Source organism: Falco naumanni, chromosome 6 (genome assembly GCF_017639655.2).
Source record: "Falco naumanni isolate bFalNau1 chromosome 6, bFalNau1.pat, whole genome shotgun sequence".
NCBI classification, from domain to species: Eukaryota; Metazoa; Chordata; class Aves; order Falconiformes; family Falconidae; genus Falco; species Falco naumanni.
Genome location: NC_054059.1, coordinates 34605741 through 34631881, shown reverse-complemented (window position 1 = coordinate 34631881; position 26141 = coordinate 34605741). Strand labels below are relative to the sequence as shown.

At 42.8% G+C, this 26141-nt stretch overlaps 1 protein-coding gene and 1 long non-coding RNA gene across 4 annotated transcripts in view; both read left to right on the top strand.

The window, feature by feature from the left end:
* HS1BP3 (HCLS1 binding protein 3) overlaps positions 1 to 10305 on the top strand; it is a 52804-nt gene extending 42499 nt beyond the window's left edge. Inside the window, exon 7 of one of the 2 annotated variants that reach the window (XM_040598366.1) lies at positions 8553 to 10305. In XM_040598366.1, the coding sequence (XP_040454300.1) occupies positions 8553 to 8781 (229 nt within the window). In that variant the 3' untranslated portion in view covers positions 8782 to 10305. The remainder of the gene's footprint in view (positions 1 to 8552) is intronic. The other variant, XM_040598367.1, reaches the window with a different exon arrangement.
* Positions 10306 to 11078: 773 nt separating this feature from the next.
* LOC121090562 lies at positions 11079 to 25798 on the top strand. Of its 2 annotated transcripts, none has more exons than XR_005828614.1 (3): positions 11079 to 11254; positions 13867 to 14666; positions 17178 to 25798. It is a non-coding gene; the product is annotated as an uncharacterized LOC121090562 (long non-coding RNA). The 2 variants fall into 2 exon arrangements; XR_005828613.1 differs by lacking the exon at positions 11079 to 11254 and having other exon boundaries at positions 11393 to 14666; positions 17178 to 17308; positions 21718 to 25798.
* Positions 25799 to 26141: the final 343 nt, after the last annotated feature.

Sequence of the window (26141 nt, the reverse complement as noted above, 5' to 3'; positions counted from 1 at the left end):
TGCTGTTCTAACCTAGTAGAATACTTCGCCTCACCTTTATGTAAATTCATTGCAGTCACCTGAAGTCCTGTAGCTGAACTTTCTCAAGTGCTTATGCACAATGCACTTTGTTTTCTGTTCAGCTGGAAGCCTTAGCAGAACTGTCAGGTCTCATAAACATAGAAACAACATTTGAATCATCTCCCACCTTCCCTTACAACCAGACTGGTGTTACATGTTCTTGCAGGGCAGTGCCACAGTCCCTTTTCCAGGCAGTGACCCTTTGTGGTGAGAGAAATCTTCAACATGAGGCGAACCCTGCAATCTCTCTGGCATGGTGGCCTGAGTATATTTTGAGGCCTAAGAATAAATCTTGCCTTTGCCCAGTAGTTGTTGACAATCGCTCTCCTGTCCCAAAGGGGACAGAGGAAGTCTCTCCCCAGCCCTCAGGTCCGTTCACGTGCATGTGGTAGATTCAAGAAGTGTCTGACTTACTGAAAAATTTACTTACCAGTGAATCACAGGCAGAGATAGGAGAGCACTGCCTAAGGCAGACAAGGTAGAACCTTTTTCTTCCGAAGGGGAGGTGAGAAAGAGATGATGTTCAGAGCGGAACACAGGAGCAACCAAGTCCTTTGTGATCTTTATGGTACCTGTGTGGTTGTAGCAGCAGTAGCACCACAGCACTCTCAGCACAGCAGTCAATCCCCAGCAGTGACTTGTAACTCTTGAGGAAGAGACTATTATGGAGACAAATGAGTCTGCAAAATGTGCGTGGGCTGTGCTTGTCACAACATGAGGGAGAAGAGAATATGATAAATGTTCTTATTGCAAACTGAAGACTGTGCTTTCTGTGTATACCTGCTCAAGTGAAATGAGAATTACTATTTTAAATAGAATCACCTACTTTACATTAACAAGTGTTAAGCTTTGAGAAGAACCAATTTCTTTGTAAGTTTAATGAAAGATTTATTTCTATGGCAAAATATCCATGTCCATTCAAACAAACATCTTCCCTCTTCCTGTCCATTGATCAGCCTTTTACTGGTTACAAATTTCTTGGCCTACCAACAAATATTAAGTGATAGTGATGGAGAAACTAAGTGAATTACCTCACTCGAGCCACTGGCATTGCAGATGCAGGCACTCTGTCCTAGCACTACGTCTGCCATAATACATGAGTGAGGTGCCTGTAGAGGACTGTAGTTGCAAGTCCTTCCAGAACTTGTGGAAAAGAGGTAAATTGCTGTGGTAGAAACCAGCAAGGTCATGTCCCATCATGTTGCCTTCAGGAAAAAAAGGAGTATGTCATACTCTTCCTTCATGGGATGTGCTTTGAGAAAAGGCGGGAGAGGTAACCAAGTCTTTTTGGCTTATCTCTTCACCACAGGGATACAAAGGAACTCAGGCTCTTCCAAGAAGTCCTGAGTCCCTTTGCTTTTGACTATTCCAAGGTGGAAGGTGACCAACTGCAGTGAGGTGAAAGGGTATCTGATCAACCCTTTCCTAGATGTTAAAAGAATTATCCTTGGGAATGGATTTAGGATCAGGCTTCTCTTCTTCATTTTCCTGGATGACATCATACTATATAATGATTCTTTCTGGATGCATTCAGCCATCTACCTCCACTCTCAAAGCTCCTCCTCGCGTCTAATTTCCATTTAAGCTAGAAACAGAAGTCAGACGCTGCAGAAATCAGTGTCCTGCAAACTTTCCCATCATGGATTCTCATGCCATCTTATTTTCTCATCTGCATCCACCCAGTGGCCACAGATGTGCAAATTAAGTTTTCATGCAACAGGACTGCAGTTGATCTCTTCTTCCTTATTAACCTAATTTGTGCCTGCCTAGTGTTATGGATCAGGTTTTTGTGGAAAACCAGTGCTAGAAGTGACTCTGTGAATGTTGCAGCAGCATTGTGGGCCCACAGAACAACATAAATTATTACACATCCTAGCCTAAAATAATTATCACAGTTGTCTGAGCAGCTTTGTAGGAGAGATTTAATTAACTGCACCTTTGATAATGAATAGGGAGTTGACCTGGAAGGAAGCAGCTGTCAGCGTTAACATTTGTCTTTTTCCAGTGCTGAGAAAAGTGTCAGCAGCGGGATCCTGGTTCTGCTGCCCTGTGATGGCAGACCTGGTGTATTCTTTCTTAGGATTACACTGATCTAAGACTGCTGGTTTAGAAAGGGACAGACCAGCTCTTATCTTTGTGCTCCAGCTGCATCGTCCTGTCTGTACCCTTAAAAGATTCATTTGGTCTGTATTTACAGGTTGATCTGTTTTTACACAGCTATGGGCTGTGCCATCAGTGATAAAAATGATGACCCTTTCAAAAGCATTATATATTTTTAGAGACTGAAGCTGTTTGTGAAACTGCATCCTGACAATGGTCATTTCTAAACACCATTCAGTCCATACAGCTTCTTGAGCAGGTTTGTTAGCTTCAGGCTTGCCAAGAAACTGTTGCAACCCTTGAAGCAGAAAAAGTTTGCATGTTCTTCATTCTGCAGGCCATTCAGACTAGCCAGGAGTCATATAGGACACCAATCACCTCCAGCACCACATGATGAGTAATGCTTTCTCACTGTCCTGAGGATATGAGAGCAGCACCACAGCTGGGAGAAAAGCTTTGAGAAACTCCAGAGGATTTAAATCTAGATCCTTTGGGCAGACAGTTGTTTAGGTGATGGGCAGGTGGCAGAGGAGGTTGCGGTAACTGGCTTGGAAATTTCCTGACCACTCCAGGGCAGTTTCCCTTGCTTGCGGAGACCTGATTGTGAGGAAAGAACCTTGATTTGGCTGCAGTGGCTTTCAGTAAACAAATAAATTCTTCTTTTCCGACCAGTTTTTGGCGGATTTCATTTGCTGCCCAAGAGCACTTTCTGTGATGGTATTCAAGCATTTTTTTTTGTTTTGTTTGTTTCATTTTTCCTGTGATGTATAGAGATGCTACTTATGAACACTGGAAGAACTACCAAGTAAACTTGCCTAACAGAATAGAAAGGCTTTTACCGCACAGGAAACGTTAATTCTTGCCCTATGCCTAGGAACATGTATAGGTTGTATAGAATAATGCAGAGAGGTGACCTGGAGTCCTAGCCTCTCCTAGTGTAGCAAGAGATGCTTTTGCTAGGCTTGAGAGTCTCCAGAATTCAACCATCTTGCCCCAGGTTACTTATATTTTTGACAGACATCTTTAGCTGGGGGGATAAAAGCTGCCTGCTCCCCCCTTTGCCTGGTGATGGGGGAACTTTCTCAAGGAGCAGGAGACAGAGGTTTGAACTCCTTCGGGCTGGGGGAAAATTGAACCAGCTCTCTGGTTCAAATTGTACAAATTGAATTATCTCATTTCCTGGGTGAGTGATCTAACCAGTAGGCTGTTTTCTTCTTGCAGGCATATGCATGTAGGACTTACCTGTACTAATGAGCCTATTCTCTGGCCCTCAGCCAGACTGCGCCGCCAGGCTGCATCCATGCTATTAACACTCTCTCCAGCTGCAGAGCAAGGTGACTGTACGCAGCTGCCTGCTGGGAATGGTCCCTCCCATGCCAGCTCCAGGTTGTGCCTGGTAGTTTTTCACAGGAAGGCTAATCTGACCCAGACCAAAGCTGTGCCAGTGGTTCTAAGATTTCAGTAATGCAAACTGTCATGTTCCAGTGTCCAGACATATTTCATGGCACTGGTTAAAGTACCAGTATGAATTTACCTGTAATGGATTGCAGGAGAAAACAGGAAAAGGAGGGGAGATACCTCCTACACAGTCCCCTATGCTTTGCACTCCTGTGGTTAACTCCAGCCTGTATAATTTCCACGGGCCTTGTTAGAACATCACACCCTCTCTACTGCCCATAGCAGAAGAGGTGGTCAACAGATACTTCAAAGCCTCCTGCGTATTTTTGGGCACAAGTATTTTCCCAAGTCATATATGTTAATACACCTCTCCCCAAGGCTTCACTAAGGTATCTGTCATATTTGGAGTTAACACCAGACAAAGTAAAGACACCAATAATAAGATAGGGAAAGATAAAAGTCTATTCTGCAAGAACTGCTGTGAGTTGCATAACCTAGCTTCAAGCATGATCCTTTTGGATACTTTAATAAATTATGGTAGTCTTTGTCTCTTGATTTCATTACTGATTCTTCTTATTAGAGCAAGCAGAGGTCACTGTCCCCATCATGCTAGGTGCTTACACACATGTAGTCATTCCTGTTCCAAAGATCTTGTCCAGATAGACAGGATGGAGTTCAGGGAAGTGGCATTTAAAATGGCGATGTTCTGATGGCAGCTGTGTCTGTCTCAAAGTCAGAGCTGGGTTACTTTCTTGAAGCCCACATGCTAGCAGTCACATCATAGGGCTTTGCGATACACTTTCTTCAGTAAGGGTTTTGGTTGCTTTCTGTGTCTGGAAACAAAGAGAATTTCCACCAATAGAGTCTGTGAATCAGCACAACAGTATGGCAGGAATTTTAAACAATGTGCTGCTGCTTTTCCATTACAGAAAAAGAAAGAGACTAATTAGAGAATGATTAATTACATGGATTCTGCGCCTGATTGTTTATAAAAAGATGGGGGTGGGGAGGTTCTTCCTTTAATCTTGTTATTTCAGAATAGTTGCTGATTTTTTTCTTCCTTCTCCTGGCCTGGAGTTAAATATGGTGGTAGTTATGCACTGTAACAATTCATTTGCCTCTCAAGAAACAGAATTCCTTGTTTCTATCTCTGCCTAAGGCATTTTGCATTTTCTCTCTTCCGTTTTTCAAAGACAGTTGTGTCTCACATGATCAAACAACAGTGGATCAGTTTGCCTAGCAGTGCAGCACTGAAAAGCAGGTTTTGAGACAAAGGCCACATATTATCTGCTGTGTTCTCTGTAAAAGACTTCTGTCTAACCAAGGTCTTGAAAAAATCCAGGACAGCAGATTTATATGATCCACTTCCAGACTTGCATAAATCATCTCCTGCATAATTTTGGCCTAAAAAACCCCCCACCCTCCCCACCCACCACCCCCAAAACCCCACAGCCTGCTGGACTGCATCTTTTAAGGGTACTCTGTGACTGTGCTGAGCGGTTTTGTTGCTGTGGTTAGCACAGAAATTAATCTAGAGCTGCACAGGAGCAGAGAGTTCAGGAAGCTGTACCATCTGATCAGGTTCATGAGCTGTATTTACTGCTGCCCCTTCTGGGCAGTGCACCTAGTTCTCAGGCAGTGCACCTACTCCAAAATCATGCTTCCTCTGTATGATATATATGTATATGTATGTATTCTTAATCTGGTTATTATGGTTTCTGTTATTTATGAGCAAAACTTTATGACGTGGACATTGATACATTCTGTATTTGTTCATGCCAAGAAGGGAGGCATCAGATCAGCTGATGAAAACCAGGCTTCAGAAATACCAGCCCTAACATGTTTTGTTTATTACACAGCAAAGAGAACAAGAACATGTCTTGGCAATGTGATCACAGGTGTGATATCTCTTAGATATCAGCGTTTGCAGCAAACAAAAATGCCTGGGCTTAAACTGAATTAATTTCTTCGATGTAGATGAAGTATTCAGGAGGAAGAAATACACTGACAAGGTGCTTTGTAAGTTAGGTGGGATATGTCACCTGCAGGGAATCATGGAAGCTAAAAGACATCAGAAATCTTATCTAAATAAAAGAGAACATAATCTCCAGGATTACTTGGGGGATGAAATTTGAGGTGCTGCCAGCTGGAGTACAAGTCCACAAGGTAGAGTTCAAGGTGCAGAGCTCTGGAACAGTGGCCCTGACTTGCCCATCCGTTGGTCTGTTTAGGTATTTTTCCTAGTTTTAGATATCAATGTTCAGGCGGTTGATTTTACAAGATTAGCCTTGGTTAAAACTGATCCTTCTTAGATTCCATTTAGGAGTCACAAAAAGATCTGACTTCAACAATGATTTTACCTTAAAGGGTTCTGACCATCTATACGTCAGAAAATTCAGGCTAATCCTTCTTCACTTTATGGCTAATTGATGGTGAGTGTGGTTTGTCGCAGCCTGAAGTACAGTGTAAATTCCTCACAGCTTTTATTAAGGGTGAACGTAAAAAAAGAAACCCTTGAAATTATGCAGTTTTTCTTAATACTAGTGGGATCCTTAGCTGAGGGTGCTAGAGCTCTTGAAGTACCTGTGGTTTTAACATTCAGTGTTCACTAGGGATGGAGTAATAAAGTGTCTCAGAGACGATGATTCTTCTGTTGATCATCTTCCCCATGGTCCTGGCCAGTTACTCTATAATCAGTCGCTTCCCAAATTATGGAAGAGCTCAGCTTTGCTTTAACTGCTTACTTTAAATGTTGGCAGGAGGCCCCACCAATTGTTCTGCTGTGTGGTAGAGGCATTCACAGTATCTCTCCTAAAGCTACTGGTGAACAAAGAAATAAAGGGAGGGATCACAGTCCCATTTAGTCAACAGAAGTTGTCTCAGTGGCTTCACAGGTATCTGAATACCACCCACACACACCCCCCCAAGTCACCCTTGCTGCCTGGCAAGTGAGGAAGATATGAATTACAAAAGGCAAATGAGTGGAAAGACCAAAAAATACCTGCCATGAAATGAGGTGAGACTCATTCATGTGCCAGGGTCTGCCTACATATGGGGCTTGTTTAAAAAAAAACATGAAAAGGCACCTTCCTTCGACTCCCTGGAGTATGGTATCCTGTTCCAGTGAGTGGAGCTGCTAGAGGGCTGCTCCAGCAAATCCCTTCCAGTCATCAGGGGCTCAAGTAAGAAGCTTCAGAGAATCCTCCCAGAGAGAAACAGCTGTTGTCTGTTCCCTTAGTCACGTCTCCATTTGCTCCTTGCCATGAGATAGTTATGGTGCTGTGACCAACAGAGAGCATCCAGCCTGTCCTCCTGGAGGGAATGTGCCACCTCTTGATGTAGTGCTGGAGCAGAGACAGAGGGAGGGGATGGGCTGCACACGTACTGCCAGCTCCTTCCTTGTTTAAGAATCGCTTGACCAGACTTTCTTATCCTCACAAGTCCTCTAAGAGTGAGCGAAATAAAACTATTTGAAGGAAATTTAAGCACCAAAGCAAATTCCGGACCCTTTGGAATAACTCTGGCGCCTTAATTTTGTCTCCTAGTTCATTTGTAGCTTTCCTATCAGGCTACCCTTTGGCTGAGGCAGAGAGAGTTTTATTGCTGGCACTGTTACAGCCTAATGGGCAGATTCAGTTGATACCGAAGTTTCGTAAAAACAGTTCTTATAACAGTGCTTGTAAGCAATTAATCAGTTAAATCTTTTCACTGCCTAAGACACTGTGGTCGTGGAGAAAGTGTATTTCACTAGAGCTGGGGTCTGGCAAGGAGATACCCACATATTACAAACCTACTGTTCTTGATCTTTGGCTCCCGGTCCCCCATGTAAAAGTTTTTGCTTGCACTTGATGTGCTGTAGCTTTCTTGGGTTTGTATGCTACAGTTAGAGGTGGAGTCTTTGCAAGTCTTGTATTTTGTAAGCACATACGAAATACGCATTTTATCAGGGGCTTCACTTTTGTACCTGGTCATTACACAGCTGATTATCTGCGTGGATTTCTAGTGGGGCTTTGACTGCTTAACAATTATTTATCAATCAAGCCTTTGGGAAATTAACAACAATGTTTACTCCTTATGATGTTTTGATTGACCACTGTGCTCAGAGGACCAAAAGAAGAGGTTATTTTGATTCGGAACACAAATTACTGTGGCCTGTAAAGACTTCTCTAGCTACGCTAATTTTTACTTTGCCATCTCTGCTATATCTTTTAGAGATGTTATGTGTCACAACCTTCCTTGCCTTTCCTCCACATACTCACTTGTCTTGTGACCTCTTGAAGTCACAAGACAATCTGTTATAAGGGCTCTCTCGAAATCTTTAAGAGCTCCTGTGGGAACAGAGCTGGGCATGCACAGCAGTGCTCTGTCTCTTGATAAGGTCAAACAATGCAGGTAGAAAACATCCTTAACTGTTTCAAGTGTTTTGGATTATTTCACTAGGAAATAGGGGGAAATGATCGCTAGAAAGAGTTGTAGCCATCACAGATTGCAAAACGTCTTCAGTTCCTTGTAAGCAAATGTGTTCACAATATTTTTAAAGCCATTAGTGTTTCCAGTTTCTCAGGATTGAGCATGGGGGATGCTCAGTCTCAGGAGATGGGGATGAAGCGGAAGCAGAGCTGAATGTGAAAAATTTTACTATCCCATGAAAAATTCTGGGAACTAAAGCATCCTGTCACAAATCAAAACCATTTGCTTCCCAAACTAAAATCAAGTTATTTTACTTTTGATAATTGCAAATTGCTTTTAATTGAGACATTTGAAAGCATGCTTTAATATTCATTAACTTTGATGGTGAACTGAAAAACCACATTATAAAAAGACAGTTCTTATTTTGGCAACATTGAAACTTTTATGGAACACTCTTCCATAAAAGAGAAATTAATCAAAGTTGATCCTGCAGAAAGTTTAATTTGCAAGACTGAATTTTCTTACAAAACAAAAAGCAGCTCAGAAATTCCCAAGATTTTACTGATGTTTTCTTTTCATTTCAGAGTTGAAGATGATTTAGAGAAACTTTTGAAAGTAACCTCCAAACCAAAACCTAAGGTACCATCAAAACCACCACTGCCTCAGAAGCCAGCAGTTGCCCCCAGGAGCACTAATTCATCTCCACTGGCAAAGCCAAAGGAAAAGAGGATTCAGACAATGAATGAAGTGGACATTCTCCAGTATATCCAGGAAAATGAATCTATCAACAATCAAGATACAAGTCTTTTTTGAAGATAGTATTTTTAAAATGCAATGATGCCTTCTTGGCCCAAACTTCCAGTGAGCTCAGGTGACAGTAGCAAAAGTTGACCAGATGTCTTTACTGTCACGGTGCTCATTTGTGTACCATGATATAGAAGAGCAACAAGTTTGACTAGTAGAGGCTCAAAATGTTTTCAAAACAGTGCAGTTGGTATAATGTTGCCTTAGATTTTCAGGGTTTTACAGGGTATGTGGACAAGGACATAGCACTACAGATTTTCTGCTACTATTTTAGTTTCAACATAGTACAGTTTTAGCTAGTTTAGTCCTGACTGAAAATGCTAAGCGTGTTGCACACATAGCCAATAAATGGTCTGAAGCAGGGCAGGATGCTGTTCCTGTCACTTTAGATAGTGTATTTCAGCTCACTGGAAAGGTCATTTTCCTTTTATCCTGCACATTTTTGTAGCAGTCCTTTCCTCCCTGACTGGTATTTCAGCGATTTATAATCAGGAACTGTTAAGTATAGGTAACAGTTCCTCTGTAGTGGAGAGAAACACTGAAATCCCAGCTAAGCCTGACAATCTGCTGCCTTTGTTGTTGTGCAAATGCCAGTTTATAAGAGAACTTGTAGGACTGCAAACTTTTAGGATGCTATGCACCTCTGGCCCCTGGGGAGAATACCAAATGACAAGATGGCTAAGAGTGCAGCTGCAGATGTATGCGGAGGCTGCAGTGTGTAAGAGGTTTGGATGCTGTAGGACTCTTGTGAACCTACTCAAGATTCACAAGGGCTAATTTTTTCCAGCCAGGTCTTCCTGGGCTTCCACTGCAGTTAGTGGAGTGAAAGAGGTTTCTCCAGGAGGTGATTCAGTGCAAGTGTCCTGATGCAGGAACTCTGAATTGCTGTCTGGAGTCACTCACTTGCTCTTTCTCCTTCCCTTCTCCCAGAACTCAGAAGCCATGGTGATTAATTCCACTTAGATAAAATGATTTTTTTTTTTTGATAAAACAGTGGCCTGTTCATTACTATGGCAATAGTTAAAACAAGGGAAGGCAAACTTGGGATTATCCAGAGGGAAAAATAGGAAGAAAATATACTGGAGAAATTTTAATATGCAGGAAAAGAAAAACATAATAAAACAGGTATCCTGGACTATGCCTCTTATTCCCCAGCTCAAGGCACTCTGGCTGAACATGCTGAATTTACATCTAATGTGGATTGATACCTGCTATCATGTCGAAGGAGATTCCTGAACTCATTCCACGTGTTCTATCCAGATGTGAAAACAAGCCACCCAGAGTGAAAAGATTAATATATTTAAGCCATATTACTATCCTCAAGTTTGCCTTTCTAATATAGAACAAAATAAATAGAAAGCATTATATATATATATATATATGTTTAATAATGAAATTAACTCTTTTAGTATTTCCTTTTTAAGCCAATGGAAAATATGATAAAGGTCTTTTGATTTGATAGGACAGATAAAACGCAAGCCTTGGCTCTTACCTATGTACAGTATGTTTCAGTATAATAAAACATTTTGCTAACCTGCAGGTGTTATTATTGTTCTCTAGGTTGTACAGTAGCAGCAAATCAGAGTTAAGAGATGGATTGCATTTAAGATCTGAGGAGCATTACATGGAGTTAAAGTGCATGCTCCACTAAACCCCTGTGTAACTAAGTATGAAACCAAGAATGTAGCTGTAACTCATACTTCCTTTGAGAGCTGCTAAAAGTTAAAACTCTATGTGGGCAGAGGTGGTACCTGATTATGTCTGTTCTCATAGTGCGATTAGGAAGCTTGTTGATCCCATCCTGCAGAAGGGGAACAAAAACATGAGGAGAAAATAGATGACTTTCCAGAGAGTAGGCAGAGAATAGCAGTCAGGAGAAAAATTCAAGAGAGCCTTCCTATTGCACTACCTGGTGTCATGAACTACCATAGTATATTTAACTGAGAGTTGAGGAATTTTGATTGCCACTTTTTTCAGCACTATTTAGGGAGACTGTTTGCATTTATGTATTTTTGGTCAACAGCCCATCACGTGGCCTGAACACTGCTAAAACTGCCATATTGAGGGCCTGTCCTGGTTTCAGCCGGGATAGTTAATTGTCTTCTTAGTAACTGGTGCAGTGCTGTGATTTGGACTTGGTGTGAGAGCAATACTGACAGCACACGGATGTTTTTGGTTGTTGCCAGGTAATGTTTATACTAAGTCAAGGACCTCTCGGTTTCTCGGGCCTGCCAGCGAGAGGGCTGGAGAGGCATGGGGAATTGGGAGGGGACACAGCCGGGACAGCTGAGCCCAGCTAGCCAGAAGGATATTCCATACCACTGAATGTCATGCTGAGTATATGAGCTGCAGGAAGAAGAAGGAAGTGGGGGGACACTGGGCATTATGGCATTGGTCTTCCCAAGTAACCGTTACATGTGATGGACCCAGCTTCCCTGGGGATGGCTGAGCACCTGCCTGCCCGTGGGAAGTGGTGAAAGTGGTAAGTGGACTCCTTGTTTTGCTTTGCTTGCGTGTGCGGCTTTTGCTTTACTTGTTGGATTGTTCTTCTTGTCTCAACCCTCGAGTTTTAGACACCTTTCCAATTCTCCCCATCCCTCTGGGTGGCAGGTGAGTGAGCGGGCAGCTGCGTGGGGCTTGGTTGCCAGCCGGGGTTAAACCATGACAAAGCCATAGATTTAATGATCAGTAGACTAAGTTCAGATCTTCACCCTGAGTGGGGGATCAACAAAGGAAAAGGATTATGATTTTTTTGAAGTAAACTAGAGATATCAAAGAAGAACAGAGCTGGCAGTGGACTGGGAAGACCAGTTTGTCCACCTAAGCAGGAACATCCTGCTGGTGGCAGCTCTTGCTGGCCAGGACAAGATGTTACTGATGTGATGTTGCAACTGAAGAGTAGGCAGATGCCAGAGCAGGACATGGTGGCTGAACACATGGGCTGGAGAGATACTTGAGCGTGGGCACTGGATTGTTCTTGCAGTGGCAGTAATTATGCCTGTGTTATCTCTCATAGACATTTTTCTAACCTGTCTTTAAAAATTTGTCTGTCTGGAGAGCAGCAATGGAGATGTCATAGCCTCCCTGGGTGTGCCATTACAATTCTTTGCCATCCTATTAGAAATGTTTTCCTACTGTTTGACACAACTGTTCCTTCTTGCAACTTAAGCTCATTACATTTAATTCTCATCACCACAGAAAGAGAATGAAGTGTATTCCTTTCAGTCTTTTTTCTAGACTGCACAATTCTGCCTGGTGAGGGTGGCAGCAAGACAGGTCAGGACATTGCTACGATACCAGCTTCTAACGACTTTCTATGCCCTAGATGAATGTTGACATCTTGCATTTGATTTCTCCCGGTTTGAGACAGAATTGCTACGTATCCACCTATCAATTTACCAAGGGCAATGAAGGATGCCAGCATCCCACACCTTTTCATTAACACCACTTGGTGCAGTGACACAATGTACAGCCTTTGTTCCAGCTGGGACTATGTTTTTCTTTCACCATTCCTAGAAAGAATTGTTATAAGCAACATCATCTATCTGCCTTCCACCATCTCAAAGAGCTCCACTCAGCTTTTGCAAAGCAGTGGGAGGGTAGATATTATATATTACCATCATAACCATGGGAACATGCCCAGTAATACTGATGTAACAACAGTATAGCTGTATCCATTTTGAGTGGCCAAGGAATACTTTGCCCCCCAGCCCTCCCTAAAATTGTCAAATTACCTAAACAACACAGGGAAGGAAGAGCTGTTAATTGTTTCCTGTGCTAGGTTTTTAAGATGATTTTAAGGTCAATGTTTTACTTCAGAAAAAATCTATCTTTCCTGTCAAGGAACTAACATAAAAAGATCCTTCATAAAACCCAGCGTTATGCATTTGTTTTACAATGCAAATGTCTAGCAGCAGTAATATTTATAGGCACTTTGAGGTGATTTACAGTCCTTGAATAAATTATATATAGTGAATCATTACTATACAAGAGAAGAATGTCAGGCACATGTATCACAGAAAAATTGAACATATTATTTGAAATGACACAGGGAAACCACACGACATACTTTGCATCCTGCCAGACCAGAACTTTGAGGGCTTTTTTTTCATGCATCACTTCTAGTAGCCACTATTTTATTAGTCTGCTCTTGACAACTCCTGAAATTCAATTATGGACCCTAATGTGGTTCTTGGCTGACAGGTATCACATTTTGACATTAGTAATAGCTAGCTCATCAGAAGATTTGCAAAGCAAGAGTTGTATTTAAACCCTTTCAAACAAAAGATGTTTTCTTTAGTGATTAGATCTCTTAATAGGTATGTCTGTTGCTTTAGAAACTGCTTCTTGTTTTGCATAACCTTCTGCTTGTTACGTGGTACTACACTAATTACATTATTTGGGTCACAGTTAAAATACTGGTATCACCAAGCTGAGTATTTCAGAGATGAACTGTGGGTCATCTGCTCAGGTCTGTTATGTTGCTGATTTTTTAGGAAAGCTAATTCCCACATAGCATTTAAGGCCTGATTCTTTCAGTGACAATTTGTGTTGGGTCTAAAACTATGTATTAACTCAAACTGGTATTTCTGCTAATATTTGCCCAGATGTTAGCTTCTTTACAGAAGCTGAGCTTGCTACAGCTGAATACACAAGTCAGCCTGTGATTTAAGGTCATGAAAATCCAGCACACTCAGGGCACTAAGGCATTAGCTAATGAAAGGAAACTGTAAATGACCAGTCCCTGTGGTCATTAGATTTAATATAGAGTAAAAGAAAGCACTGGTATTTCATTTAAAAATGTTGACTGTCACTAATGTCACCAAGGATTCTTGAATCTTTGTGTGTATGTGTGCATCAACCATGTTTCTTATCGATGTGATCACACGTTTGTGACAATTTAAAACCTCTTGAGAGAGGGGGTTTACTGTGAAGTTTTATCTATATTCTCACTTTTAATCTCTGCATCAACAACAGAACTGGATAGTCACTCAGTTGCTTTCTGTATTGCACCCATTCCTTCCTTGATTCATCTTTAAACCCTTCTGAACCAATTTTTTCAGCCCTTAACACAGCACTGATCTTCCTTTACAGCCTTCCACATACTACTGGTATTTGATATCATGCATTGAACCTAATGAAGAATTCAAGTGAAGGGAAATCATGTACCTGTGTTACCAGAGAACTGTCTGTAGGGTATACTGCTTTGAGTAAAAATACCAGCAGTGAAAGGTAATGATAGTAAATTAAAGTAATAGTCAAATTAAGTGCTGCTGTGGGAGTTCAGAAGTCAATGAAGCTGCTTAAAGGATTGATTAGTCATAGATATTTAGGGACTAAGTTTTAATCATACCAGCATGTTATAGATGCTAAAAATTTATATGGGGTCAGGGAGACACTGGTTAGACTCATGAAAGAGAAATCTATCAAGGGTCGTTAAAGGTGCCGCTTAGAGCTTGGGAAGTCCTTGAGCTGCAAGTTGCTGGAAATGAGGAGAATATTCAACCAGTAAATATTTTTGTATTTCCCTATAGTCATCTGCTTTTGACTGTTGTGAAGAATACTGTATTGAACTAACCCAAACTCACACTGAATGAGTCCCTTAGTGAGGATTTGGTGACTGAAAGAACAGAACATCCTCAGTGCTTTATCAACCTGCTTCCCAGCACCCTCAATGAAAGCCATCTACTTGCCTTACAACAACAAAACCATTTCTCCTATTCACTCAGGAGAGATTCCTGAAGTCAGTGGGAATTTTGATTTGCAGTATATACTTTTTCAAAGCCACTTTTGACACGTATGTGTTATATTTGCAGTGAGCGGTGAAAGTCTTACTGTTATCAGAGGAAGATTTCAACCATTCTTGAATGCTCCTCCAGATCCCACCCTTAATGGTAAGACTTAGTAGATACCATGATGGGCCTAGGAAGTCAAATGTAACAGATTTGCCAGGAGTAACGAGGCAACAAACGACATCATCACAACCCACAACACTCAGCAAATTTTCGTGGAATACCCCTAAATAGACCATCTGAGGTTATGTTATGCTTGTGAGGTGCTCAGGAACCTCAGAGTTTGAAGTCAAAAACCAAACACAAAAAGACGTAAGAGCCCGCTGGCCTCTGCTGCATTAACAGCCACTACAGTTTGTTACCCTCAGGTATATTGTTTTTCTTGTCAAGTACTTGGGGATCATAGTATAACATTTAGAGGTTTGGAGCTGTTAAAGCCATGGGGAAGCATTGTGGTAATCATGCCGTCTTCAAGTGGGAGTTTCAGTCACCTAGCAACATCAGGATGATGTATGAAAACCATCATTTTGTTGGTTTTTGGTAAAAAAATGCAAGCCAGTCTCTCCTTGAACTTGTTAAATACTCTCTGAATGCAATTTAGCCATTTGCTGCCAAAGGCAGTGTTTCTGTGCCATTTATGTCATGGAAAGGTTGCTTCCTATGACTGCTGGGGGAGCTGTACAGTCAATCTAAGCTGCCAAAATCCCATGCAGATCATTAGAAGCCTGGTGATGCTGATGCTTGAGAAAGGAGGTACAGGAATAGGATGTGACACCACCGACAAGCCTGATCGACTTGGAGAGCACCACTGAGAATGGGAGAGACAGGACAGAATGGAAGAAGGCATCTGCCCGATTTATACACAGAGCTCCAGAGCCTTTCACATCTCTTGAAAAACTGGGGCTGCAGGGCTGAAAGAAAGAATTCATTTAATGGTTCTTTGGCGAGATGAGCACCATGGTTTTTCAAATGAACATAAAAACAAACAAAATAAAATCACAAAATTCCTAGGGTATTTACTGAGCACTTTTCTTACTTCTCTGCTAATTTCTTTGCTTTTTTAAGTTCTTCCAGGCAAATGATCACAATTATTTTGTTGGTAATAACAATGTAAGGCCACTCATTTCACCTCAGAGGAACTTCTAGAAATGGTTGTTTGATAATGTACAGCTATGTTAACAAGTTCTTACTGTGAACTAGAATAATAATTTCTTTACCTTGAATGCTGATAATCAAAGCTACCTAATGCTTCCCCCCTGCCTTATGCAATCAAATCTGCAGGCTGCTATGATTTGTTTCCCTGCTTATGCCTTCCTGTGTCTTGACCTTTAATAGCATACATATTTAATCTTGTGTACAGACCCTGAAAGGAATTTTTTGTGTCCAGAACTGCTATCTAATTATAGTTGCAAAGCCTTAAGCTAAAAAGAAAACCTAATTGTACATGGAATGATCTGGAAAATTCATCTTTTTCATGAGGAATAAAAAAAAAAAAATCTGGAACTGTCTTCATCAGTGGTTTAGCTTAGTACAAGGGAGCACTTTCATAGCAAATCTCCTGATTGGCTCCATTGACCATACGCTGGTTCCCATCACAGAGCTGCCACAGAGCAAACTGGACACTTGGGTCCAAAGGACCCAACTAGAAGTAGAAATAACTTCCCCAAAATGTGCCAATTTTGCAAATGTGCAAATTTGCAAATCCTCCCTGTTGTGTTGCTGCACTTGCTGATGCCATCAGTGCGTGTTTGGTGGTAAACTGAGCCCAAAATCTAGCTGACCTCAACCTGTTTCCTTCCACCTTTGCAGTAAGGCATTGTACTTAGGCAGCAAAGGAAGGAAGGGGCAAAATCACAGGGAGGTTCAGGTGTCCCCTGGTCTGCAGATGTTGGAGTGGATTTCGCAATACCTATTCAGGTACTCTTAGTATCACAGTTTGGTCTCTGTTCATCTGTCTCTGTGCTCTAGGCAGAGAGTTAACAAGTTTTGCATTAAGCAAACATTGGCCAGAACTAAAGGAGTAATTTAAGTTGTGTGATAATAAGTAAGTTGTGTGAGAGAGACAGGGAGAGGAAAAAAAACTCCTACATCTCTTGCTCCCAAGTAGAAATACAGAAGCAGAGAATGGTTTGGGTTTGAAGCGAGCTTAAAGATCACCTAGTTCCAGCCCCCTGCCATGGGCAGGGACACCTTCCACTAGACCAGGTTGCTCAAAGCCCCATCCAGCCTGGCCTTGAACACTGCCAGGGATGGGGCATCCACAGCTTCTCCGGGCAGCCTGTTCTGGTGCCTCACCACCCTCACAGTGAAGAATTGCTTCCTAATATCTAATCTAAGACTACCCTCCTTCAGTTTAAAGGCGTTACCCCTTGTCCTATCACTACACTATTGTGTAAAAAGTCCCTCTCCAGCTTTCTTGCAGGCCCCCTTTAGGTACTGGAAGGTGCTATAAGGTCTCCCTGGAGCCTTCTATTCTCCAGGCTGAACAATCTCAACTTTCAGCCTGTCTTCATAGGAGAGGTGCTCCAGCCCTCTGACCGTCTTGTCATCTCACATGTAGATGTCCTTATTACTTGCTACAAAATCCCTGTTTCTTATTCTGTTTCTTTCCAGTTTCAGCAGGAAAGGTAATGCTTGATTTTGCCACTGCTTTGCTTCATGTTTGCTGGAGTAATGGCAGATGGACGTTCGAAAGTCCCTGAGGCTGAGGAAGGCAAAAAGCCCACATTTCCCCACCACCCTGGGTGAGTACATTAGGCAGAGTACCAGCAAAAATTTAGAAGAAATAAAAACTTCCTTAATCAACAAGACAGGAGACTGTCTGTCCCAAGCCTGGCTCAAAAAATAGTGACTGGGGGTCACTCTGAGACTCTGTGGCTTCCTCCCATTTGCAAACTGGCACCCCACAAACCAGGCCAGATGGGGTGGCAGGATGCTGGTATGGCTGTGCTCCATGCTCCCAGCCTGTGCTCGGGGGACTGCTTTCAGCTGAGGCTGACAAGCAACAAGGCTGTTCTGAATGGTGTTGCACTTGCTAGATTTACCAGCTCTATATTTGCAAGTCTGTGCATGATGACTCTGTTTCGTAGTCACGAGCTGACCCATTTCCTTTTAATGCAGTAATTACCAGATTAACCGCCTTCCCCTTCCAGGTGCTGACCTACAGTGGCTCATCCAGTAATTACTGTGGATGAAATCTGTAATGTCTGCACTTACCACAGCTTTTTTTTATCCATTTCTGTTGCTGTTTCTTTTTTTTTTCCTTATTTTTCCCTTTTCCTTTTTTTCCCCACCCCTTTTTCTTTTTCCCACTTGACCTGCAGATTTACCAGCTTTGTGAAAGAAAATCATGGGGGGTTTTGGCTCAGCCATATGATAAGAAGAGAAAGAGAAAAACTGGGAGTTTAGTGGAAAAAAATAATACCATTTCCCTAGAGCCATATTTGAATAATGAAGCCCATTTAATTCTCCCAGAGATCCACACAGGGAGTTACACAGGGCAGCATTAGAAACCAGCGAGGGATCCCAGGCTAAGAGGTGTCATTGTTGTCTGCTGTCTCACCTTACTGTGAAGGCTGTGCTGCTGGCAGGGACATTTCAAACTGTTCTGGATAAGAGTGACAAAGTGAGCACAGCACCACATCCCTGCCCAGGGGCTGGGGTATTCACCTGTGTGTGACTGTCGGAGACCTGCTGCCTCCTTTTCCTTTCCCAGTAGCCATTTTCATAATGGCCATTTCATGGAAACAATATTCAGTTATTTTAGACACTTCAGTAGAGACTGGGATTTAAGACTGAAGTCATTTATAGGCTCTGCGTTTCTCTCTGATAGTACATATGTATATAGTACATATGAGAACATGGAAAAAACAGAGAGGCTTTTTAATCCTCCCACAGTTAAACAGGGACTCTGTAGCACAGCCAGCAAAAGATTTGTCTGGTTTCCTATCTTGGCCATGAACCTCAAGGCTGAACTAAAAATACAAACAAAACAATCTTGTGGGTTAAGGGATTTTCTGATTTGTTTTCACTTTTTTGTGATGTGCATAAGGATGACCTGAAATATTCTCCCTCTGAAAAACTTTTGCCTGCCTTTTCTGTTTTGTTAGAAATTTAGGAAGATGCTTGGACTGCTGGGCAGCCAGTGAACTGATGACATTGCAACAGATGAAAGGGAGGGAGAACTAGCAATAGGACAGGATATTTTGGTATTACAAGTTTTAATTTCTCTTCTAGTTGAATACCTGTTTTGTGTTAAAATGTCTAACAAAGTTTGTGAGAAAAACAATGTTTGTTAGGAGTGCTAATGAGTTTTCCCAAATGAAGGGTGTGAGAATCTGGGTTTCCTCCTATTTTTTCCCAATAAAATATAAGAAGGAAATGAATGACCTTTAAAAATAAAAAAGGAAAAGCTAAACTGTTTTCTTTATGATGTCACCAAAATAGACCCAAAGTTCAAATTCCTTTGAAAGTCACCTTTCTCTTCCCATCCAGTCTCAGTCCCTGTACCAGTCACTCTTCAGTCACTACAGACTACTCAGAATCAATATGAATAGAAAATTTACTGAATTCGTGTCAGAACACTGTAAGACAAAACTTTTTAAATGGAAACTTTTTTTAAAATCATAGTCAACTTGTCACAGCAAAAACCACAGATGCCTTCAGAGGCATAAAAATTAGAAAGCTGTCTCTGCATGGCTTTCCCCTAAGCACTAGGACTATGTATTTTGTGGTTTCCTAAAAAAAAAAAAAAAAAAAAAAAAGGTACTGGATGCAGATATGGGGTAGGCCCCCTTTTTATTTGAGGTTTTGCACAGCTTCGCAGGGCTGCTGTCTGAGCCAAACAGAAAAACACTGCTGCCCCTTCAGCACAGGCAGGGCTGTAACCATGCCTGAAATGGAAATGGTATCAGCCACCGCAGGGGCTGAGTTGAGTTTTCTCTTATTTGAAAAATTTCTTGTCTGAAAGCAAAGTACTGGTGGCAATCCTGATTCTTGGAAATACAGTTATGAAAATGCTTAAAGCATGATTAAATGCTGACTAATGAGCAACTACATAGGAGTGTGACTATGCACAAGAAGGGAAAGCAAGGTCAGTGATTTAACAGAGAAGCTTTCAGGCCACTGAAGCAGGGCAGGCTGCAGCAGCAGGGCTTTCTGTCATCACTGTACCTTGCTACGTGTGTGTGTAAGGCAAGGGACTTGCAAGGACAGTGAGAAGTGGGATTCTGGAGTATGACTAAAAGAACATTTTTCTGGGATCTGAGTTGTTTCTAATCATTGGAGGCTTCCTATTATTCTTTCCTTATTGATTACATGTCACAAATGAGACAGTAATCCTGATTTGGCACCTGATTAAACCAATAGGAATGTGATCTTTATTAATATTAAATGGCAAGTTATTCCTGCTGCAGACAAAGATGTCTAGCCATTTCCTTTACAGGGCACTGGTTTTAGTTCCTTAAACTTTGCCAGATTTTAATTGCTCGGGATAACATTTCACATGCTCGGTTATTTGGCTCCAGTTGAGATATTAAGAAAGCTTTAGCTCAAACAGTTCAACAGTCTTCAGGTGAAGATGCTGTACAAAGTTCTTTTAGCCCATATATTTTTTCTTAAAACTGTGTGGATGAGAAGGCTTTATAGACCCATGTCTTGAAAGAAGGATTTGGGAATCAGCATAGAAATCACTTGGATGTTAGAGCTGTGCCTTTTGCCTTATTAATTAGAAGCAGACAAATAAAGCCTAAACCTTCCCAAATTTATCTGTACAATAAATGGAAAAAAGAAAGGAAAAAAAAAATCAATGCGTATACTGCCAGTACTATAATATTGTGGGCATTTCTGTACATTTTCCTGTGAACATGGTCCCCCCTGACAGAGCCCATCTGCAGCCAGCCGGGGGACACAGCATCTCTCCTCCATAAGCCCAGTGCAGGAGGAGGCTGAGCAAGACTCGCTCTGCAAACACATCTTTTGGCTGCCAATGTCCAGCTCCAAAGGGGCTGTGGTGCCTAGCAAGTGATCATTTTGGAGCTGGGGGGGACCTACAAGAAAGACTTTGGCAGCTGCAGGCCAAGCAGATATTAAACATCTGTGTTTAGGCAAAGGAACTAAACCTCAAGAGTAGTGTTTCCTATCTCAGAGCTGGCAGGTGAGAACATTTTTGTAGTCAATGAAAACAACTGGTGTTTCCAGACCGCTTCATCTGACCTTCTTCTAACCTGGGGTGAGAGGAGATACCCTCTGGAAGTGCCTGTTTTCCTCTCAACAGGACCCTGGCCAACTCAGCTGCAGACTGTAGGCATCTAAACTTAGGTGAAATGGATCCTGCCTGAGGAGGCTTTCTCCCCAAAAGTCATGACGGGTCTCCCCTGAGCTGTAAGTGGAGGTGGCGGCTGCTGCCACCCGCCAGCTGCTGGGAGGCTGTTCCAGGCTGGAACCATCGGCTGGAGCTGGGCCATGAGCGTTATTTTGGGCCTGTTCCTGCACGTGTACTTTGGGTCATGTGTTAGCAGACAAGGTAGCCAAAAAACATACTGGCAGTGGCTACATGAGGAGGTTCACGTTGGCCAACACAGGGAAAATGGAGAGATGGTGGCTTGTCCCAGGTGGAACTTGTCGCCTCTCAAGCCATGATGAGCAGTCTCCTGTGAGTAAGCAAAGGTCTGTCCCTCTCTGCCTTGCGGCAAAAGTGCATCTTTACAGGGCAACTTTAAAAAAATGATTCATACATGTTAGTCCTGGGAGAGCTGTAGTTGGAGGTGTTGGGGTGGTGGGTCTATGCGTCGGGAAATCTGAAGGTTTCAGAAAACATCTCATTCTCAAATTGCCACAGAAGAGCAGAATCTCAAACAAACAATACCTTCTAACCAAAACCGTGAAAGAAAGCACTGACCAGAAGCAATGGAAGTAGGCTTTCATTTGGAGTATCGCTTTTCCCCTAAAAACATAAAGTTATAATTTAATTTTAAATCTAAACTAAAAGCCAGGGATGAGATATGTAAACAACTGTGACAGGTTTTTTTTAAGAAAAATAAAAATTTGGAAAACCAGAAATTCATTCAGAAAGACACCGCCCTATTTCAATTCTGTTTCAATAAAATTTCTTTTTTGGGTGTTAAAACTGAAGCAATTTTCTGCCCTGCTACAGACCTCAGCTGTGCTGTGCCACTGCATCCTTGGACAGACAGGACTGCCAACAAGGACAGATGCACTCGACTCCTTAACCAAACTAGAAGCTTTGGTACAGGCTCCAAAGGAGGTAAAGGCCTGAGCTGTAAACAGGCCAAGAACTCCTCTAGATCCATTCTGTCCTCTGAAAACCCACTAAGGAGCAGAGTGACACAGTGAGCATCGATGCAGATGGGCTTGGAACACCAATCATGCAATTAACACAGGAATAGCGGGTGGCTTTTCCAAGATTCATCTATCAAGGAGCAAAGGAAGTTGTGGGTACAAGGAGTCTCATGCATGCCTTTCCCATCACATGTAATTTGACTATGAGCCAACCACTTTATTCCATAAATATGACAGCCTAAGTGAGGCTCCCTTGAGCTCTCCCAGCCAGGCAGCACGGCTGCATGGTGGTGATCTCCCCTTGAGCTGGGATGCCCCTCAAGGTTGCTCCTCAAGGCAAGGGAGACCTTTTACCAACAGCAGATCTTTGGTAAGTGACCAATATTGCACATAACCTTGTAGTACGATAACACTGATTTTGTCTTGATAACTTTGATTTGTGCCTTGGTAGTTTTAAATCATCATTCAAATGACTGTGCCTCAGAGTAACAGAGTGAACCTTGAGGAATTTCATATTTTGTATGCCTTTTACATACAAGTTACACTTGTATGTAAAGTTACACTTTTACAACACCATATTAAAACCACTTCTGCTAATACCTTTGACGGTGATTCTTTAAGTGATCTAAATTGCCCATATTTGCAACATAACCCCATTTCAGCAGGAGCGTCACTGTCTCGAGACTGGCAGCTCACGTGAAGAGCTGCCTCCCTGAGCAGAAGAGCAGCAGGCTCTGAGACCTGCCAGTGGAAAAAAAACCCAACACATTCTCTGGCTGTGAAGACATTAAATATTTACAGTGTCAGGTGCAGGCCATGGCTGTGGCATGGCATCGGTGGGCTACTTGCCTGTCATGAAGGTGGCCTGCCAGTGATGAATCCAGACCCAGGTGTGTTGCCTTGTGTACCATTAACCCTACCAACATTTCCTTGTCACCGTGACCCGCGGTGGGGGGCCAGGAGGGTGTCTGCATGTCTGGAAGTGGACATGGGATAAGGCAGCAGCAACAGGAAGGTACATCCGAGTTGTGCAGTGGAAAGCTCTTGTAGCTCTGCAGTTTTTCAGGCTTGCATGAAGGTGGTGGGAGAATTTTTGCAGGGGGTTTCACCCTGCTCTTGCAGAGTGTTCGTGTTACCCCAAGTTCCTTTCAAAATGAAAGTGAAGAATGTTTTAAAACTCACAAGGTGGGACACGAGGAGGAAAAATACCTTTTGCTCTCCTGCAATCAGTTAGATTAGTGGAGTATTTTGGAAAGCTTGGGTGATAAATATTTCAGGAATAATGAAAGGGAACTGTACCTGCAGCTGGCCTGTGGGATTTTAACAAAACAAGCTCTCTGATTTGCAGTGCAGAATTTGCACCAAAAAAAAAAAAAAAGCACTATCTTGACTTCCTTGTGCTGACTGAGGGCTGAAGAATGATGCCTCCACCCTTCTCATTCCCCCAAAGGGCCCTTTTTTCCTGGTTTTGCAACAGGTGCATTTGGTGTCAGCCTGTCCAGACAAAGAGATGAGATGCTTATCTCATGTAGTGATGGAAAAATAATTCATTGACAAGTTATCCAAAGGACCACACACCTACATAAAACCTTGTAGTGTAGCCAAGATCATGCCTTTCCTCCATGCGTGCAGTTACAGAAGCTCCAGGCTCTTTGCAGGCAGTAATTAAGCTCAGTTTGTTGAAAGGATCACAAGCCACAAATAGCCCTTCATGTCTCCTGTCACACCAAAATTATTCCAACCTGATGTGGGCGCGTTTCTTTTTAAAATAAAACCTCCAGGTCTCCTTAGAGAAATTCAAGGAAACCAAAAAGCACTCTGGTGTGCTCTGACTTGCTTCAGGCCTTTTATGGATCACCTCTAAAGTTACCTGGAGATGATCTCTCAGCAGCAGTGCTGGACTGAGGGGCTAAACCAAATCACACGTGTGTGCCCAAACCCAAGCTACACTGGTCCTGCTCCTCAAGCCAGGACAGAAGTCATACCTGACGGTAGACACAGAAGGAGCCCTTCACCCATTTTTCTATTTTTCATGTGCATGCAAAGAAACCCCATCCAATCCCATCCTGAGAGACTACCTTGAGCAACTGAGTCAGATAAATACATCACACTCTAGGCGAGGGGACCCTGCCTTTGCAAACAGTCATGGGAGGCTGGAAATCAATTAGTGGGTTTGTTCCGACAGCAGCTAATAAGGAGCCCCACTTCCCTTGCTAGCTACTCCTAGACCTCCTCAGGTGTTGCTGTGAGCAGGGGTACCCAGACCTGCGGCTGTGTTGTCTCCTGCTGCCACAGGCAGGGTGGGAGAGGTGCTTGGAAATACAGTCCTGAAAATTTACATTGTGTGACAATGAAGGGGAAATGTGGGGGGTAGGTGGGAGAAAAAGGAGGCAGTATAGAGTGAGGGGAAGCAGGGTGGGCTGGTGAAAGCCAGTGTCAATGCCCCACTGTTTAGTCTGTATGGTAGGGGGCTACCTTGACCTGCCTCTTGCAGGTCCTGTGGAGCAGGAGCCATTCAGGAGTGCCCTCCAGGGCCACAACACCCAGTCATTTAATAAAAAAAAAATTCATTTTCTCTGAGACCTTTCCTTGATGTGAACTGAAGCAATAACAGGGAGAAGAGGGAGAGTATCTTCAGAAGTTCAGACTCCTCCAAAGCAAAACACTCAGGTAGGTGCACCCAGACTGTCTTTGCTAGTTCCACTAGGGAGGCTCATATGGGTACAGACTTGCAGGACTGGGTGTTGTCTTTGTGCATGGGATGATACAGATAATTATTGGATGATTGAAAGTACCTGTTGCTGTTAACACCAACACAGTGCCACCAGGGGACAGAGAGATTGAAAACAGCAGTGCTCAATTTTGCTATGAAAAGGCTGAAACACTGTTAGCAAAATCCTAAGCGGTTCCCTCATTGTTAGGGTGCCTCTGTTTCTCCTTATGGGTTTTAGGACTAGGAAGCCATAGGTGCTGCTTTGGCAGTTTGCTCATCTGTTGCAGCAGCTAGTAGATCTTTATTTTATCTGCCCGTTTTTAATGACTGCCACTGTTGCTGCCTGCCAGGGGACAGCCTGCTCGTGAACATGGTGATGGGGGAGGGTTTGTCCTCAGCAAATTTGCAGCCTGAGGGCTCTGTGGCCAGCTTGTAAAAGAAGAGACAAGCCCTTGGGAAAGCCGCAGAGAAGCTAAAACATGAGGCTAATACAGCATTTGAGGGGGCAAGCTAGGGTGTGCAGGAGTGGGACAGAGGGCTGGAGCCGCTGCAGGAGTTGCAGCCTGGTACCAGCACCTCTCTTCTAGATGTCTGTTCCAGTTCTGAAGTGTGCATCTCAACAGGCCTGAATTTTGCAAATGACAAGCATTAGCTGCAATGTTGTTGCAACAGTAGTGACCTAGGGACACAAGTAAGGTGTGATTTGTAGGAAAGGTCTGTATTTTTTGATAGTCCATTTTCAGTAGTAACATTGCTGCAACTGGGAGGGCATACAGATCTGCTTTTGAGCGTGTGATCCAGTTCTTACTTCTTGGGGGAAAGGCATACAGAATATGAAATTCCTCAAGCAGCAGATAGACTTAAGCCCTTAATCCTCCCCTCTCCTCCTCCCCTTCCACTCCCCACAGCAGGGCTGGAAGAGGCACCATAATTTACTGCTTGGCTAGTAAGGTGTCCCCAGACATGGAAGATTGTAGTTCATATCTTTCCTCTCTCTGAATTTGTTTTAACCTAATTCTCTATGTTAAAACATGTTCTAGAGTTTGATGTTCCCCTAAACACAAACATTATTTCATGTTTTTTTATGCATAAGAAAAGCAAATGTTCTTTGGGCCATTGAGTGCATGTAAATTATTATGTCTTCATAATGTAGACGTGACAGTATGTACCTCATTTTAGTCCTCCCTGAAGATGAACAGAAGGATGTGTGGCCAGCAGGACTAGGGCAGTGACTGTCCCCCGGTACTCAGCACTGGTGAGGCTGCATCTCAAACCCTGCGTTCAGTTTTGGGCCCCTCACTGCAAGAGGGACATTGAGGTGCTGGAGCGTGTCCAGAGAAGGGCAACGAAGCTGGTGAAGAGTCTGGAGCACAAGTCTTATGAGGAGCGGCTGAAGGAACTGGGGTTGTTTAGCCTGGAGATAAGGAAGATGAGGGGGAACTTGAAAGGAGGTTGTAATCAGGTGGGGGGTAAGTCTGTTCTCCCAAGTAACTAGTGACAGGACAAGAGGAAATGGCCTCAGGTTGCACCAGGGGAGGTTTAGATTGGATATTAGAAAAAATGTG